This window comes from Meleagris gallopavo, chromosome 1, assembly GCF_905368555.1.
Source record: "Meleagris gallopavo chromosome 1, MGAL_WU_HG_1.1, whole genome shotgun sequence".
Lineage (NCBI taxonomy): Eukaryota > Metazoa > Chordata > Aves > Galliformes > Phasianidae > Meleagris > Meleagris gallopavo.
The window spans coordinates 140857921-140877463 of NC_139404.1; the positions used below are offsets into that span (position 1 = coordinate 140857921).

Genomic DNA, 19543 nt, shown 5'->3' on the forward strand with positions numbered 1-19543 from the left:
GTTGCATGGGAAGGGTATGGCAAGGATGAACTGCATGTAATAGATTGAGTGTATTGAAGATTCGTTCATCTGTATTACTGAATTTACATACATATATGCAAAGAGTTTTTCTGCATTGTACAGTTTGTCTTTATTATTATTTGTTGTATACACAGATTGAACATGATGAATAAAACATTTATATGACGGAATACTGAAAAACAACAAAAAAGTTTATGTAAGAAGTAGACTGTGCAAAACACGATTGCACTGGCCACAGTATGGTGAAACTTCATGTAAATATTTTGGCAAACTCAATTCTCCCCTTTTACCATGCCAAAGAAAATTTTAGCTCCTTTAATATAATACCTCTCTTGCTGTTCTCTAAGATGAGATGACACCATTTTGTTCCCTCCAAAATTAATTCTGCTGTTAAGTGAAAGCTGTTTTCAACTATCTATCTATTACTACCAACATACTGTATGGTAAACCTGATGGAATCAATTTGTATTTACAGGTTGAGTGTTTTGTACTTACATGTCCAGATGTCTGTGAATCTGCAGCGTTCCAGATCCTTTGCACGCTTTGTTTGTACTCTGTTCTCCTTCTGGGTTGTAGCTACTCTCACAGATACTGTTTGCAGTGCAATCTAACTTCATCTCACAATTCTATAGTGGACAGATATGTTAACGCTGCTCACAGTCATCTCTTTACATATTTTTTTAATCTGTATTTCAGCTAAGGTTTTATTTGGCAAAACCAGTCACACCTGTGCAGTTTCAAAAATCCAGTTCAGTGTAGCACTGATCTGTTGTACTTCAAATATTTTATAAATACACAGGCATTTGTGTATTTAAAAGATTGTTCACACTGTAGAGCCTATAAAAAGGTTTCTATAGCTTTTAATTTTTATTTATTTTTATTTTTATTTTTATTGTTATTTTTATTTTTATTTTTTTTTTGTACACATATACAGACGTTCCTTCATGTGCCGGTTTAATTTTTACTTGCTTCCAAATCATATTTTTTAATTTAGAGTTGTTTTCATAAATTTAATGTGTGTAGAGTCAGGTTGATCCTTAACAAACAAGCCCAAATATAAATGTAAAGCAATTCTATTTGACTTTGGTATTTACCTGAAACAACACTAAGAACTCTGGCTTTTTGTACATAAATGGGGAAACTTTCCTCTTGGTTTAAGACCACTGTAATGATGAGGTATGAATCCAGGCAGTTTGGTCCATACATTAGAAGTGTGTCTGAACCATCCATTTATTGGTATAAATAAGAAATTATTCAACTCCATTCAGATGGGAATGCAAGTGAAACTAGATGAAGTAAGGAGGTTATCTTTCTTATAAATTTCCTGTTGGATAAACTCATAAGCTGTGCAGTGCATTTTAAAATACCTAATAACATGTTTTTGTGTGTGTTGGGTTTGTTTTCGTGACTCATCCAAGTTCAATGACTTATTTTTAAAGATGCAGTAAAATCTTCTTTCTATTACCTGGAGACAAAAATACTCAGATTTTTCATCCCAGTGCCATTTAGTTACAAAGTGAGATGTTGTTCTGTCAGGAAACAAGGGCAGCACATCAGAAATATCAGAGCGGGTACGTGATTAAATGTTCATCTGTGTGTTTCTGTAAGAGCATTTGGCCAGGGGGGAAAAAAAGGATCAAGAGGGGATCAATCATTTAGAAAAGTAAATCAATCTATGGCTGTTTTAGAGATGATTTTACTGATGTTATGCAAAATAGGCATACTCCTGTAAGTCACCTGTAGAGGAGTTCTGCGTCATTCTGGGTTTTGTTCTTTCTATCACAAGAAAGCAAGGCTATCATTTCTTTTGTTTTAAGCTTCATCAACCTAGCTGTTATGAAATCCCCATCTATCCAGTTTTTTTTCAGCACTTAGAAATGCTGTTTGCCACAGGCCTTGGAAGCAAGCTTTTACAGCTTCATGTAATTATCCAGCCAGTATGTTTCAATCCCGTGCCTCTTCCTGATTTTACTGTTTATGTATCTGGAATTCCTGTCATAGGGAATGGGTTAAACAAAATCACAATTTATTAATCCACTATTATTTTCACTTACACAGAGTAATAGTTGTATTCCTTCTGTATTCATTTTCCTAGGTAGGAAACAAGAAGCAGAAGAGATTGGCTGAGAGCCCCATCTCCAGTTACCTCAGCATGAAGGGTACTGGGGAGGTGTTCAGGCAACAATATAAGAAACAATAAAAAATGGAGAGGAAAATATGTGTTCATTATATTTTTAGTAGTCTTAGAAAATATAAGGTTTATAACGATAGCACCATTTGTTTTGATAACTTACATTTTAATTAGCCACTGATGGTAGTTGTCTTAGAACTTGATGACATTTTTCCATGTGTACCTTAAGAAAAATGTGGAAAATACTTTTTGAAATTCTATGGCTATGGAACTCACTTAGTAGCCAAAATGTTAAAGACCATTTTTAAACCAAAATTAAACTAAATTAAACTGTAAGAAAGATTCATCTTACCCTCCTTAAGTATATAAATTTGAAATGAAAGAAAACTACAAAGTAAAATGCATCAAATAGGATGTTATAACCCTCTAAAGAATTATTTCTTTGTCTGGATACGAGTGCCTGGAATGCCAAAGCTGATCTACAGTATGTACAAATGTGCTTGTCATACCACAAAACAAATAAAAAAACCATCTGAGTCTGAAGAAGAATTTTGATTATCTAATATTTCTGTTGTTACAGTACCAAATATGAATGGAAGGAAATAAAGTACAACTTTCTGTATTTTTCATTGTATACTCTCTGACTCAGCAGATAAACGTATATGTGGAAAAAGAGCAGACTTTAAGAGCATTCAGATGGGCAATACTCCTAAATACAAACCCAACAATCCATGCTATCCAGACAGCAGGGCTGACAAGATGAAATTTTGTTAGATTTTACTTCTGAATATTCCTGTTCAGACATAAACAGTTTAAGGGTTATAAGTATAAATTATAAATAATTATTTCAGTATGAATTTTACTTTGAAGTTCTGTAATATTGTATTAATATATACTTTAGAACTCTATCTGACATTTTGGCTATCTAAAAAGAAGGTAATTCACTGCTCTGGGGTATGTGACCTGGTATTTCTGTGCATAACTCCTATATAAGTTATGCAAAAATGTTTGGTGATTATACTGTGCCACCCTGAGAACATAGGTTTCACAATGTTCAGTTTTAGAAAGGAAGAATCTAGGTTAAGGAAAAATGTGGGAAAAATAAAGCTATATGGGAAGAGGCAATAATGAAAATGGTTATATAAATTCATTTTAAAAAATTTGCATTCTATTATGTGTTCTGTACCATCGTATTTTGCTATTTCAAAATTGTCCTTTCTAAAAGAAAACAGATTTCTAGAATAATAATGAAAATGCCTTTTCAGTTGATACATAGTTCCCTTATTTCTGAATCATGTACCTCTTCAAAAATCCTTGGCACCTAAACCACAATGTTAGTTTGATATTAAAAATGCTTTCCAAACTTTTAAGCAATTTCTTGCTCAATTATGATTTCACAAAATATAAGCATTTTTGAAATTAAAATGTATGGGGTTTTTTTTTGCTCTAAGAAATTAAAGGGCTGCCAAATCTACATGTACTTAAAAAAAAGAGAGAGACTCATATGTAAATAAGTTAGGGAAGTCCCAATAGTTGTGCATCTTTCATAACTCAATGTGAATTTCACACTGAGCAGCATTTCACCATTGGAAAAATAAAAATAAAATTTTGTTCATACCAGTGCTTTGTTTGCATTTATTGTTTTAAAACTTTAATTATTTTGTTGTCACTGTTTGAGCTTCTTTGGCTGAGACCCGGCTACTGTTCAACATAGTTGATTTTTCAAGTCAGTTGACCTTCAGGCCTCTGATTTTAAAAACAGTGAAATTCGGTGAAGACCATAAGTGACAGTGCAATCTGTTCCAAACAGTGATTTCTGATAACATACAGAGTTGTCATCCTAAAAGTTATTAGTAAAACAAATTTTCATTTGCTTTACTTTCAAGAGGACTAGGCAACTATACATATCTAAAACAGTATGAGAAAAGTACATATGAGTGGCAGGATACATATTTGGAATAGCTAATCATACATTTATATGTTTATTAGTTTAATTCCTTATACTTCTATAGGTTATGCATTTGACAGTATTGTAGAATGTTAAAATGGATAACCAACTTATTGACTCTTTAACCATAGTAACTCAGAAGTTATCTTGTGGACAAGGATCTCCTCAAACATTTTGAGTCTTCAGCCAATGGCTGTGAGGTAATGGAACATCAGTTACACAGACTCAATTCTCAATTCTTTGACCAAAAAAAAAAAAAAAACCGAAAAAAAACCCAAATTGATAAATTACTTTAATGCTTCTTCTGGAGCTGGGGCATAATCAGGATGTTTGGAAAGAAAAGAGTCAAACAATGTTTTTGACAAACACCATAAAATATATCAAATGAAGTATCTGACAGATACTTAATTAGTTCTATTCTTCTACAGGAATACTGTTGCATACTGATATGGAGAGTTGAAAACCGAATGTACAGTGTAAAAACAAATGACTTTCTTTCATTTTGCCCGAAGATTGCTTAAGAAACAGACATAATGGGTGCAATCTCAGCCTCACTGAAGTTATCAAAAAAATGTGGAGGGTCATTTTTTTTTAAATGATTTTAGTTTTTAGAGCTTGGACTGTCCTGCTCCCAAATGATTTGTTTGTTGTTGTTGTTGTTGATGTTGTTTTTGTTTTGTTTTGCTATTCATTTCTCTAAGGAGCAGGCATTCACATGACAGTTCGAGAGTATTAACAATCACACACACCCACACCCACACTCTGAGTACTTCCACAGTTAAATGTTCTAGCAGCCTAAAGAAAAATCAAACTAGAAGAACCCTCAGTCTCTGGTGTCCTTTGTTAAGGGTATTCTGTTCCCAGCCAGATTTCACAAGCGTTTCCATTCCATCCTTCCCAGCACTCGCAGTTCCCACAGTTACAAACACCATTACCTAGAACAGAATGAATAAATGGCAATTATAATAATTGAAATGTGCTACATTAAAATGTGTCTTATGGGAAGTAAAAACCATGATAAAGTAGCTGCATTGTGTCTTTATTATTCTCCTACCTTTTTTTTTTTTTTTTCCCAAGGAAGCATAATTACCATGCCGTTGCATTAAGAAGCCACCTCAGGCCTACACTTATGAAGAATTAATAGCATTCTTTCATCAGCAGAATTGCAAGTACTGTAATTATGCTACTACTACTTGCACCCAGCTGTTGAAGCTCACTGTTAACACTGTATTCTAATGTACAAGAAAAAAAAAATTATTACACTTAACTATGATGTGGAGATAAAAAGTTATGAACAGAACAGTAATAAACATTTGAACCTAATAATCTTTAAGCCTAAATTCTCAGAAATGCTGTACAAATAAATAATTTCTCAAGCTCACTATTAGATGAGAAATGCATTTATCTTGTTTTGCAGATAGAAACACTAAGTACTGAGACCCAGGTTTTCAATTTATTTCAGTGTTTTTCATGACTCCAGGATGCTCAGCCAGAGACTTGTACATCCTGGGTTTCCACTGTGTGCTGCTTTTGATATCAGCTTTATGAAGGTCTGTGAATGACCTTCAGCTCAGGATCCTGTTGTCTCTGTACTAGCTACTTGCCCCAGAAAAGGCCACTTGCTAATTGGGTGAGCTACGAGACCGCATTTGTGATCAGCATTACTAGTGTCAACCTGCTTGCTCTGTCTCTAATTATCTCACAGATTCCTTCCACATCTAATAATTGCTCAGCAAAGGTTTTCTAAAATTAAGATCTGTAACAGGAAGTAGCCAGCAAGTTAATTTAATGATTCCCATGTTGCTACTTGTCACAAGAGTTGTCATGAGAGTTTGCTGGCAGCCTGCCCGTGTCTCTTTGCATCTGCCAAGCACTTGGACAGTGTTAGGGTGACTCCGCTTTAATCAGTGGCCGTCACAACGTAAGAAAAACTGTCAGGTATTTTAGCCTCCCACTGAGAGCTGTGATTGCCAGAAGATCCCTCGCCCAGCATAGGTATATCTCTCACCTAACAAAGATCATCAAGCAAGTGAATATTTTCTATTACTTAAATACTTAAATATATTACACACAGAGAAGATTTAAACTTGAAGAAATTTCATGATGACAGTGGTTCTACTGTACATTCTTTGGCAAAGAGGAGTAAACTGTGATCTACTACAATGAAAATAGTTGATGGATTTCATATCTTGTTTGCTTACTCAAATTCATACTCAGACTTTCTACTGTTGATTTGAAACCTTAAGCTGATTATCATACTGCATAAAGAAAGAATTACATTGGGTCTGAATAATCTGAAAACGCAGTTCCTCCATTAGTGGAGAAAGAAGATGGGCTTTGTCTAACATAATTCTCATCATACAGTTTGTTTCTTAGAGCAATTAAGAGTTAGCCTGTACTGCACCTGTGCAAATGAGACCATCGTGTTTGTCGCAGTCTCTGTCATCACATTCACAAAAATCACCTGAAATGTACCATTCCTGTGGTGAACAGATGCACTTTCCACAGTGGCAGGAACCTGAAATCACAAAAATTATTACTTACAGTCCAAGAGCATTGGCATTTTCAGGCTAGAAAATAACATCTCCAGACATACGTGCACACACACGGACACATGCACAAAATTACAACCTGAGAAACTACTGTATGAAAGAAAATAATCAAGCTAAAAGCTTTTTGAGTAAAAGGATTCTTCCAAAGTGACCACGAGAGTGGCAAAACGTTCCTGCTAATGCTTTGATTCTGCTATTTCACTTAATCAGGACTCACACTTTGAAGATTTCCTTTGGTTTCAGACCTACAATCAGAACCACTTTTCACATAAACTGTTCTTTTTTTTTTTCTTTTTTTTTTTTTTTTTGACTGGAGAAGCTCAAATTGTCCCTGACCCACTGTTACTCCTCATCCAATGTCCTTAGGGATGTTTCCTATGGAGGTCATTTGAACCCCCAAAATCTCCATCACCACAAATTAAGATGCAGCACCTCCCATGGAATTGCAAAATTTTTTTCTCTATGCCAAAAAGTGTTTGTGTACATAACTGTGGTTCAGCAGTTTGCTCACTCCTGCAGGGTACGCGAAGGTCCCTGTTGGGTTAAGCTGCTGTCTTCCTCCTTGGGGATTATAAAATTACAGAATCATAGAATCTCTAAGGTTGGAAAAGACCACTGAGATCATCTAGTCCAATTGTCAACCCATTCCCACCATGCCCACTAACCATGTCCTTCAGTGCTGCATCTAAATTTTTCTTGAACACCTTCAGGGATAGTAAGTCCATCAGTTTCCTGGTCAGCCTGTGCCAGTGCGTCACCAGTCTTTCTGTGAAGAAGTTTTTCCTAATATCCAAATCAAAAAAAGTGGAGATGTTGGGGATTGAATCCAGAGCTCCTGCACATCAGATTATACCTCCACAGCCAAAGGAAAGACTCCTCAGTGATATCTAGGTTGTACCACCCATAATCCACCTAGAAGCGGGGTGGAACCAAAAACTTCCCATTAAGGAAAAATTCAGACACCCCAATCGTCGAGAGAAAATTCATGGCTCTAAATCCTGAAAAAGGACAATTGCCATCAGAAAACTGTGTATTTGGAAGCCTGTAGTTTGAGAAGAGTCTGTGGGAGCTTTTCTGTACTGAGAAATTCCACTGGAATTCTGCAACTAGAAATTCCACCTGGCCAATTACAACACTCGGCTGAAGAAAGATGGCTTTTATGGAGCCAATCCCCACCTGTTTGAATCTCCTTTTCTACACAGAGTTCGGATAGTTAAGTGCCAAGATGAGGAGTTTAGTAATTGCAGAGGGAAAATCCTTCGTGGAGATAGATAGTAATTACAGGAAGTTGCAGCACAAAGCAAATTGAAAAATAAACAATAAATAAATAAATAAATAAATGCACTTACACCTTACAGTTATGGAAAATTGAGTTTAAAGTTACCAAAGCTGCTGACCTTTAACAGAACATGCTTATGAGTGAGTTAGATGATGTTGAAAATTGCTCCTTCCTGCAATATTTTCAACACAGTTATAGTACAAAGGCACCAATTTCTTCAATGTATTATTAAAAAAAAAAAAAGAGAGAGAGGAAAGCTTGATTCTGTCATTATGTGACAAACAGAGTTCATGGATGAATTAAAAGGAGCTGAGCCATCTTTCATTTCTTTTCATCGACCTCTGAATAAAATCCATGGTAAAAAATCAAGCATATATATATATCTTATAACAAATCCTCCTGTGGATCTGTTTATGTCAACCAATTTTCCTCATTTCTTTTCCTTAGTCACCAAAGGTCCTCTGGTTGTTGAAACTTAATTCTTTAAAACTGCAGAGCAGAAAACTTATTTTTTTTTCATTTAAAAATATAATTATTTTACATTGTTTATTGAAAAAAAAGGTCTCTGTCTAATTTTAGAGAAATGTTGTTTTAACTTGTAACATATGGAATGTGTAAACATGTCCAGGAAGAATTAATGTTTGGAACATTTGGGAATGGGATTATTTGGTTAAGCATCTACTTTTTATGTGAGTTCAGTGTGCATTGCCTACTATGCCACTGACATGAAAAAGACTGACATTTCCTACAAGCATAAAAATTGCCATTACATAAATAGGCAATGGAGAAATGCATACATGTTGCCTGCTCGCTCTATATGTCTTTCCTAAGACATACTTGAGTGTCATTTAAACCAGATGTCTATGCTTATTAAAGTTAGAAAGTACAAACAGCTGAAAATCATACGGAACAGTATGAGAATTTTAGTGACATTAGAATAGTTAATAAAATCATGGCATTGTTAGAAACCTGAAATGATTCTGCATAAGCAGTCACTGATGCTGCTCCTGTTCATGGTGTACAGAAGATACAGCAAATTTAATGCCAAATCAAGCAAGGAAGATCAGGCTCCAAAATGTAAAATTTGTTATGTATAAGTCTTTTCCCTAAACAGAATGCTACTCTGGGAGCCTCCTCAGTTTAATTAAAATGAGTCTAATGAGTTGCGGGGTGTTTCCTGGGATCCCAGCCAGATCCTCTCGGATGGGATTTGGCTCATTACCTCGCCTGCGTCCTGCACCACTACAGTAGCCATCTGCAGCCCTGTATTTACTGCCAGGGAGGCAGCAGCATGGTGGGTGTTGCTGTTTTCCTTGAGAAGAGCTTTTGCTACAGGTGGCATAGTCAGTGAGCCAAGATTTTCAAAGTAGCCTAGGAATGTGGACACTCAACTTTGCTTACATTAACAGAGTTTAATTTTCTGAAAGTTTTCAGCACTTATCTACTAAAAACCAGAACTCCTTAGACTATTAAATGTGACATACAGAAGTTCAAGTTTCCTCAATCCATTATAGCTCTTCCATATCTTGGCTGGGTCTCCAGCAAGGATGGAAATAACAAACCCTGAAAGAACTCATTAGTGCATGGTTCTACATTCTCTTTCTGACCAGTTTTGGTTAGTTATTACTTAATGCACAGAAAAAGAAGGAACAATTTCTCATTTTTGGCCTCTGGACGTAGCTGGTTACACTAGCTACGAACATTAAGTATGTGCACTCAGTAAGGCATGGTTTCCAGGCACATTTTTAAATATCAAGAATAGATTTGCCTGAATATTAATAAGGAAAAAATAATAAGAGCACATAAACAAAAGTTTTGAGAAATTTCTCTCTCTTTGCCTATGATCCCCTTCCCACTCAGAGACACAAGAGATAGCAGTCTTCTTCACAACTTCATTCTAGTGGATATGAAAGTGCTGCCTGCTTTATTTCACCTCACCTAAAATACAAGGTTTGGGATCCTATGCAGAGGCTTTTTCTCCCTTGAGGGAGTGTCCCATAACTGTCAGTTAGGTAGATTTGATCAGTGCTCCAAGTCGCTAAAACTCTCACATCTTTCAGAAGAAACACAAGCACCATCTCTAAGGGAAACAGATCATTCCCCAAGTTACAGTATAAAATTATAAAATCATAGAATGGTTTTGGTTGAAAGGGACGTCCGAGGTCATCTGGCTCCAACCTTCCTGCTCTAGGCAGGGATACTTCCCTCTCAACCAGGTTGCTCAAAGCCCCATCCAGCCTGGCCTTGAATGCTTCCAGCAAGGGGACATCCACAACATTTCCGGGTAACCTGTTTCAGTGTCACTTCCTAATATCTGAGGGACACTTTCCATCACATTGGAAACTTTGGTCAAAGAAACTTAAGAAAAAAATCCCACTAGCATTCCTGAACATGGATTTAGGGTCAGAATTTTAACTCCTGTAGAAAATAAATGTTCAACAGTGAACTAAAATTGTAGCACATCTGGAACTTTGTTCCCTACATTAATGAAGCCAAGTTTAAAAGCACTTTCACAACTCATGGCAACTTCCAGAACACTCCAGCCTACACCAGTTACAAGATCCCAAACCTCTCCCCAAGCAGACTAGCCAACAGAGAGGGAGAAAAGGTTCTTGATGTCTCTGCAAGTTTCTGACAAGTGATTTGTTCCCAAAGCCTCAATTTACTTTGACATATGCCCTGATATGTGAACTTAAAGTTACTTGTTGATGGAGAAAAACCCACAGGCTGGAAAAAGCAATTTTCAGCCACCCTAAAGGTGGCAGATAATGCAAATATTTTAAAATTCAAGACCATTTTTAATTTTAACTTTTATTTAGAATCCAATATTGCGTATTTCATTGCTCATCTTCACGGTTTATATAAAGAATCACAGGGAGACCATGCCTATGAGGAGCAAAGTTAGCTTCTGTATTGCAACAGAGTAATTTCAGTCCTGCAGAAACTCATTATTCTCTTTCGTGTACCCTAATTTAAAGATAGATAGTTACATCCTCTAGAAGTAATTGTGAAACACAACTTTCTCCTTTTCCATGACTTTGCACCAACTTTAGCAAAATAAATAAATAAATCCAAAAAATAAAATTGTATAACAGGAAGGAATTTGGATAAGCCATAAACAGGTTGAAGAAGATCAGGCTGAAAAATCCATATGCATATACGCATAAAAGTTACCGGAAAGGGCAATTTGAATTCTGCCTTGTAGAAGGTTCTTAAGTGTTTTCTCCAGTTAACAGGTAAGATGATCATTATTGATGCAGTGGATGTATGGACATAGGAGATGGCACATCCATCTCTGAGTGGGGGCATTCCAGCCTCCAGCTAATCTCACCACCCATTTACCATCTCTTCTCTTTTAGCTATATTACATTAAAAAAAGAGACAGCTTGCACTAAAGGGGAGCAAAGAAACCCTCCTTCCAGTAATGCAATTAGCCATCTCCTGAAAGACTGCAGGGTAAGAACCTCAGAGAACAATTTGAGTTAATTATCAAGATTTTTTAAATTTTATCTCTCCCTCTGGCAAGTTTTTATAGCTGGACTGAAGCTGACATAACCACCTTCATAAAAGTTAGGAGGTAAGAGAATGTGTTGGATTCTGCCATGGGGACTACCGATATCTACCTTTCATTTGCTGTTGCACTGGCAGGGTGCAACATGTACTGAACGTTGCTGCTAAGCTCTATCCTCAACTTATTTTTGCCTGAGATATTACATTTTCCATCTTGCCCACTCCAGCGTTACTCCAGGTAGCATTCTGTCCCTCAGACTAGATGGAGTGCTAACATTTGGTTTATAATGTACAGATGCTTAATGCAAAGCATCAGATAAACAGATGAAGGAAATTATAAGCTATTAACAAACTGCATAGAACATTAATGCCATTAAGCATGTATGGCTGCAGTGGGTGTTTGACAAAATGGATGTAAGTGCATGACAGAGCCAAATGTAAATTCTTTTAATAACGCGTGCCTTTGAAAGAGTTACTAAACAACAGCCCAATTTCATGCACATTAGTCTGCCAGAATCTGACCATTTCTTCTGCAGGGGCACTGCTGTGGAGTAGATAAGCTGTCAGTCCTTACCCTTTCCTGAACATAATACACCATCCGCAGACTCGCAGAGACTTCTGCTCTCCTCTTCTGTCATGTTGCACTTCCTTGAATACTGGCACAACTTTCCAAACCACCCTTCCTGGCAAACACATCGGCCGCATGAACAGATGCCATGGCCTGTAATGACACCAAGTTGGGTTATTAGCAAAACAAGCAGAAAACTGTGAATGTGGTCATAGTTGAGATCAGCTCCAGATCTCTGCATTGTAAAGGGCATGCTATGGAGGAAAAGAAAAGGAAACAGGAAAAGGAAAAAAGGAAACAGAAAGAGGAAAAAGTGTCAACAAATACAGACAAGAATACAGAAATGGAAAATGGGAAAAAGAAATAAGAAATATATCCTAGCCAGTACTTCACTTTTCATCACAGAATTGTAATTCGTGTTGGAAAAAAAAAAAAAAAAAAAAATCAGTTAATCAATCTGTAGCTAGTTAATTAGTTTACTGGGCTTAAAAGAAGTGAATTATATATATCAGTGACTTTTTGTCATATCCCGTCTCCTGTGTAGAACACAGGTGGAAATGAGGGAACTGAGATAATCTGGGAGCTGGGAAGTTGGGAACAAGTTGTAGGAGTATCTGGCAAAGCACTAAACTGTAGGATGCAGAGACTAAAATCAGCAATTTTACTTTTCTTATTTGTGTACTTCTTGTGAAACAGCATAACTTGACTTTACAAACTAGGAGACAGACTGTCAGCAGCCCAAAGGAGAGATAACTATTGCAATTTGCTGCAAGTGCTGACAGCCAAATACTTCACTAATTTATATTAGAAAACACTGAAAGCTCCAAAGTCTTGGAGCTGTCCATATTCACAGACATCTAAATGTTCAGAAGAATTTTTGCAGCTCAGATCGTGTATTGATTGTTCTTAATTCTTTTTGGTCTTATTTTCTACACAAATGTAAATGTTCAGTAACAAAGAACATGGCTTTATTAACAATTTTGCAAGTGAGATTTAGCAATTACAAATTTACATATATGCATTTAATATATATCAAATATTATGAATTGAACAAGCAATAAGTGAAATGTAATGCTGCCATAGACTCTTTGTTATGTTTGGAAAACACAGTGATACCACACAGCAAAACAAAAGAGGAGGTAAACAACTGGATATGCTGTCCCATATGCAGCTCCCACTTAGATGCTGTGCATTGTCTACATAAACTTACTACAGATAAGTTTCTCTCAGAGTATTTTTATCTGCCTTATCTATTTCTTTCTTAGCAACATACAGATTACATTTAAGAATATGTCAACTAATGATAAGCAAGATGCTCAACATGATTTAAGTGTCAGAAAATTAGTTGTAGAGTTACAAATATTTTTAGTCATTTTAGGAAAGAAAAGAAAGAAACCTATGATCATTCCACCAAGAAAGTAATTTTGCTTCATTTTTCTTGTATAGTCATTATGATCTAAAGAATGCAGAGAATGATCATGCTTGTAAAGCCTTCATGTAAGTCAAATAAAAAAGTAACAAATAAGCATCTATTTACAGGAAACAAAATTTCCACATAAAATTTTGACATACATTGCATTGGTCATTTCTATCCTCACTTCTGGAGCCAAATGGAACTGTCTGTGTACAACCTAGGGTAGCTTCTCATCTCCCAGAAGCCACAGCTGCAGTCCCCACTGCTTAAACACAATACAACCGTATAAATCCCTAGAGCATGAAGGACTGGTCTGTTTCTTTCTCTGAGGAATCTATTTTACCAAAGTAGCATTTACTATATTATGAGGTGAAATGAGGAAAGAGCCTATGAAAACCTGTTTTATTTGGATTACTTATTTATATCCCACTTGCATTTGTTTGAAGATGTTCAAACAAGACAAACTAAACAGAAGGACCAAAACATTATAAACATTGCTTCTCAGTTGAAAGCAATATTCAAATTATTTTAAAAGTGTCCCAGTTTCATTCAGTGAATGTCAGGCTCTCAAAATTATGAGGAGCAATAGTAACAGAAAGCGTAGAAGTTTTTTGTTCTGAAGATAATTTCCTTCAAGGAGGAGTTTAAAATTCAAGAATATAGAAAAATAGAAAAGAAAAATCTCTAATTGAAGATGTAAAGTTCAAGGGTACTGAATTGGCTAAAGTAATGAGATACCAATTTAACTGCTCAGAATAAACAAATCAACTGGAATGTAATGGATTGTTATCAGATTTAAAATTCAGATTTAAAATAAAACAGTTAAAATCACAAACAAATTGCTTACTGTGATAAATCTTCATTCATAAAAATAATACACAATAATTTTCTAGTACAAAAGGCACCAGTATGTGTGAATTTATTATGATGAAAACAGTAAATTAATCATTTCAGAGGAATGGGCTATTTATGGACTAATAAATGATAGTTAGATAATGTTCAAAAACAGCAAACTCAGAGAAGCCTTAAAGAAAATCTGACACCTCCAGAGAACAAATTTCTCAAACTAATAAAATATATATGAATACAATAAAGTCAACATTGACCATAGATGAGGGAGATAAACCATCAGCTTTTAAAATATGAATTTAACTGTCCTGTATAAAGAATTTGTCTGATAGCCGAATAACTACACTGTATAAGAGAGAAGTCCACTAATAACGGAGAGGCTTTACTAGTTAGGAGTGAGAAAGATGCACATCCAAAGCAACCCATTTAAATGAGAAGTTTAGTTTTGAATAAAACTGACATAACAGAGGGGGAAAAAAAAAGAAGAAAGAAAGAGAGACCAGAAAATAAAAAGCAGATTAACAATAAATTTTAAATGTGTATTATGAACAGGAAAAATCTCAGCAAAGTGCAGGATCCCCAGTTTGGAACAAAATATTAAATGAGACAAATATTTCTCTCTATATTTAAGTATAAACAGGATTTTCTCTTTATTACCTAAGAATAGTAAAGTACTTTATATTATATTATTAGCATAAAAGAATATTAAAAATCATATATCTGGGAGAAATATTCCTAAATGAGCAGGCTTTATTAACCTGCCCAAATATACTAAAACGATTGGTTAAAAAAAAAAATAGTGGATCACTGTTTTTTATTTTTTTGAAAATCAGAATACCAGGAGAATGCCAGCTATGAAAAATAAAGTCAGAGAAACCAAGCAGAAACTGAAAGCAAAATACTTATTTTCTATTATGTTTCCATTATACGTTTTGTCCAAGTCTAATAAAGGTGGACTGTGACTTCAGCTTGAAGCATGGAAGAGACAGGCAAATCAACTGAAATTTCCATGAAGAGGTCTAATGCAATCTTCATATGTATGTAAAAGGAGAGGAATGAATAGGAACAGAGTAGGAACATTTAGAGCACTGAGGAGGTGGAAACACACTGTGACAATCCATGTTTGAAAAGATTTTGAGATACTTGGAAGTCACAAAAAGTTCCAAAGAAAGAATTCAAAGGGCAAAGAAAATGACTTCTTGAAAGATCGTCAAAGATCTGTACCTATTCACCTCACTGTCGAAAAAGCTAACCAAAGAAAGAAAAAAAAAAAAAAAAAAAAAAAAGCAAAACAAATGAAAAAAAAAGACTAAGTGTTTCAGCAACATCTGAACTCCCTTCTTTGAAGGGATTGGAATGGGGATTCTCCAACTACCAAAGAAAGACAAAGTGAGAACCAGAGAGAAAAGCTGGTACTGACAAATTGAGATAATCTGAAAAGTGAAAAAACAGTTATACAGGGATGGTAATTATTGGAGTAAACTATCTAGTGACATTGGTATGGACCAATAGTCTTTAGAGCATGGCTGGATGCCTTTCTCAGAGACAAGCTTTAGTTGCACGTAGTACACAGAATTCAATATAAGGGAGTCCTATGTGTAACATAATGGCTACTTATAGACCAATACATGAAGTTCAGTGTATAAGACCCTTTTGGGCTTTGTGAATTAATATCTCTCAGTCAACTTAAAAATTGATACATTAATAGTCCTTTATTGCTTATTTCAACAGAAAGATTCTGTTAGAAAGCTTAATCCAAACCTCAGTCATGTTTCATGCTGTTTTAAAAGATGAACAAACTAAATGCTTTATGTATGTAAGTGAAGTGTTAACTTTTTATATTTCTGCACAGATGTCTGAGTCACCAGGACAGAAATCCATAATAAATAGAAAAGAAAAGAAAAGAAAAGAAAAGAAAAGAAAAGAAAAGAAAAGAAAAGAAAAGAAAAGAAAAGAAAGGAAAAGAAAAGAAAAGAAAAGAAAAGAAAAGAAAAGAAAAGAAAAGAAAAGAAAAGAAAAGAAAAGAAAAGAAAAGAAAAGAAAAGAAAAGAAAAGAAAAGAAAAGAAAAGAAAAGAAGTTATCTAAATAATTAAATTTAATACAGAATAAACCATGCATGCTTTCAGATTTCTCAATCAAGAGAACTTGGTCCCTGTGCTGAAGAGGTTTCAATAGAAAAGATGAAAAATATGTTGGAGAGGAAAAAAATTTTTATCTGAACACAAAAGGAACAAAAGAGAAATTACAAGTTGAGTTCATATGCCTAGTGCTGATTGACATAATCTAAAGCATCAAGGACTTCATCATGATGGCAGTAACTATACAAGCATCCCTATGCTCTTTTAGAGGCATGCTATGGTTGGATATGGACATCAGAAATCATACGAGGTGCCTACATTTAGATAACTGAAGACTTTCCGTTGATGGTTATCAGCTGATAGTTTGTGAACTCCATAGCAGAGTCAGGAGTTGAATCTATATTTCTGAATTTTCAGGCCAAATACTATCAAAAGCTGTCTTTAATTGGATGATAGACTGATTTTTTTTTCTTTTCTAACTGTTGTTACTAAGCATTTTAGCAACATTATATCTTATATATTTCTTCTATGAATCAATATTACTGCAAGAAATGAGAAAACTGTCTAACAGCAACTGCACCATAATATTAATAGTTAGCTTTGCTTAATGAAGTGTATCATTAATCACAGCTCTCTCATAATGGTTATGAACTTATTGGTCTTATAAGAGCATGCAATCTAAAAATATCGTGGTTCTGCCTCACTATAAAAGAGAATGAGAGAATAAATGTCATTCATGATTTCTGTGGTATGGACCTAGAAATCTTCATTAAGAAGAATTTACCGTTGCTGTTTACCACATAACATACATAGTTATATTCCAAAAAATGAAATCCGCATGTCCTCTGAAGTTACTTAGTCTAGCTGGAGAGTAATGAAAAATTTATGTTCAAAGGAGCATAGCAATTAGGGGTAAGTTATACCAGCCTCTTGGGAGGGACGTCATTCACTGTACATACAGGTAATGTTTATGCGATCCTAAAATCCTTCAGTGATTTTAAGAACATGATTTAGAAGTTTTTGTGTTTGTTCCTGAAGTTTAAAACAGAAAGCTGGCAATTGTAGCTTCAAATAAATGTAGACTTGTGAATCATACTTTTTCCCTTGTTTTCTGCCAATACATAGAGGCTGCTATTAGAAATCTTAATGCTATTGTAAATAAAGTATGGATGGAAATGTTTAGGTAAGCACCAGAAGAAACACCCGAATTAGGTTAAAATCATGGCCTGCATTGGCATCCAACAGCACATTCACATCAGGAAAACTGAGCTATGTGTTGTCAAGACCATGATGACTTGATGTCATCAAAAGACTGAGTGCTCCATAGTAAAAGATATAAAAACAGTGTGCATAGTATAAATATGTCATGCCTTTCCTTTTGATCCCAACAGGAACAATATTGTTCTAGGGATGTCAAGACAAAAATTGCAAGGCCTGTGTGGAAGTAAGCAAAATCCTGAGTCAAGAAAATCATCTTAAGTGGTAGGTTCTAAAGGAAATAAAAGACAACCACCAGGTGGTTGTTCACTAAGAAGAAAAGATCTAGTACGAGCTTGATGACTGGTGTCTCTTGTCCATCTTCCATGTCACACAGAAATGATCTTGACCAAGCACTTAAACCCAGACACTTGTCTGTTTGCAGTTCTGTGAGTGTGAGAGTGTGAGTGAATTAATCAGTGAGAGACTGTGTCTAAGAGGTGAAAATTAATTTACTTGGGGATTTCATTTCATTAAAAAAATAAGGTACATTCTTATGTAGAGTTTCAGTACATGGATTTCCTGCTCTTAGAGGAGAAAGAAGTGTGAATGCAGACCTGAAGTGCTATTTATTAGCTGAGTATTTTCTCCAAAGTACAAAGCAGTTCCTCCAGCTTTTACAAACCTTCAAACCAAAATCAGAATCTCAAAGTAATGAGCCTAGAAGAATTGGGAAAAACAGACAAAGAAGATAGCTGCATGTATTCCTTGATGGAAAAGACTGTGATATGCCAACTATTCAATTACCTGACTGGATTCCATACAGTGTTATGATTAAATTCTGATGTGTTGTGGTCAAAACAAAAAGTTAAGAAGTAATCAAGGCCAATTTGCATGCTTGAAAATACACATATCATGCTTCTTGAAGTCTGATTTTGCCACTAGTCAAAATTTGGCTTACTGGGATGACCGGAGTTTTGGTTGTTTTGTAATGGAATTTCAGTCACAGGCATCTGGGACTGAATATGAAAAGATCCCTTCAAAGTTGATTATCTTGTTTGCACAGTATATAAAGCAGAGACTGAAATATTGACATAAAACAGTATGGGATCATTCCTATTGCTATATAAAGGTCCTGCTATGTGTTGTTACTCATTGTGAGTTTCAGTTCTTGCTATTTGCACCATCAAAGCTTGTGTGGAGTTTCAACCAATTTTTTTTTTTTTTCTTGTTGTTTTTATCATAGAGTTTTTCAGTAGCATAATCCTGCACCTGCTAATAGCATGTTGAAAACCCAGAAGGGCTTCTGGTGCATTTCTTCAATGATTAAGTTTTGCTATGACAAGAACTCACAGCTAAGCCCATCATGGTCCATAGAACAAATCAAAATGAATGGAGTTAAGAGCATTATCAGATCAATTTCAAATTGATCTTTACTGTTGTCCTGAATTCTTTTTGCCTGCCTGCCCTCAGTCGTGAAAGAGAGCAGAACATGTAGAACATCAGTCAGCCCAATGAGGTGGAGCAGCCAACGATGACGTCACTGAAAAACATTACTGGACACAGTAGGGGAAATACTTGTAAGATCAGGACACATCTGCAGTTTGTAGGACAGCCATAACCTCAAAGGAAAAAGAGAATATACCTCTCACCAGGACACAAGATAAATACAAATTAAACCTTTTATACTTCAGTTACACAGCTGTGCCAAGACAGAACTCTTGCTGGCTTCAGTCATGTATGTGCTGTTGTCGGCACTAAAAGTATTTAATTTCCACAAGAAATAATCAAAAACTTGGTAAAGTCAAAGAAAGCATGATGTATAATATTGCTGTGTAGCAGCACTGCAATACCTCAGGGCAAATCTTACATAATCTTTCAAGTCTTTTGATATGGTCCCACATCACATTCCTATATCTAAATTGAAAATACACATGAATTTGAAAGATGGACTGTTCAGTGGAAAAGGAATTGCTTGAATGGTCACAGCCAGAG

At 35.4% G+C, this 19543-nt stretch overlaps 1 protein-coding gene across 1 annotated transcript in view; it reads right to left on the reverse strand.

The window, feature by feature from the left end:
• Nucleotides 1–105: 105 nt before the first annotated feature.
• The window catches only part of ITGBL1 (integrin subunit beta like 1), a 134570-nt gene continuing 115132 nt past the window's right edge, over nt 106–19543 (reverse strand). The window contains exons 9-11 of the mRNA XM_085215545.1: nt 12016–12162; nt 6505–6618; nt 106–5035 (exon numbers count right to left, since the gene is read on the reverse strand). Of these exons, the coding sequence (XP_085071671.1) occupies nt 4944–5035; nt 6505–6618; nt 12016–12162 (353 nt within the window). The 3' untranslated portion in view covers nt 106–4943. The remainder of the gene's footprint in view (nt 5036–6504; nt 6619–12015; nt 12163–19543) is intronic.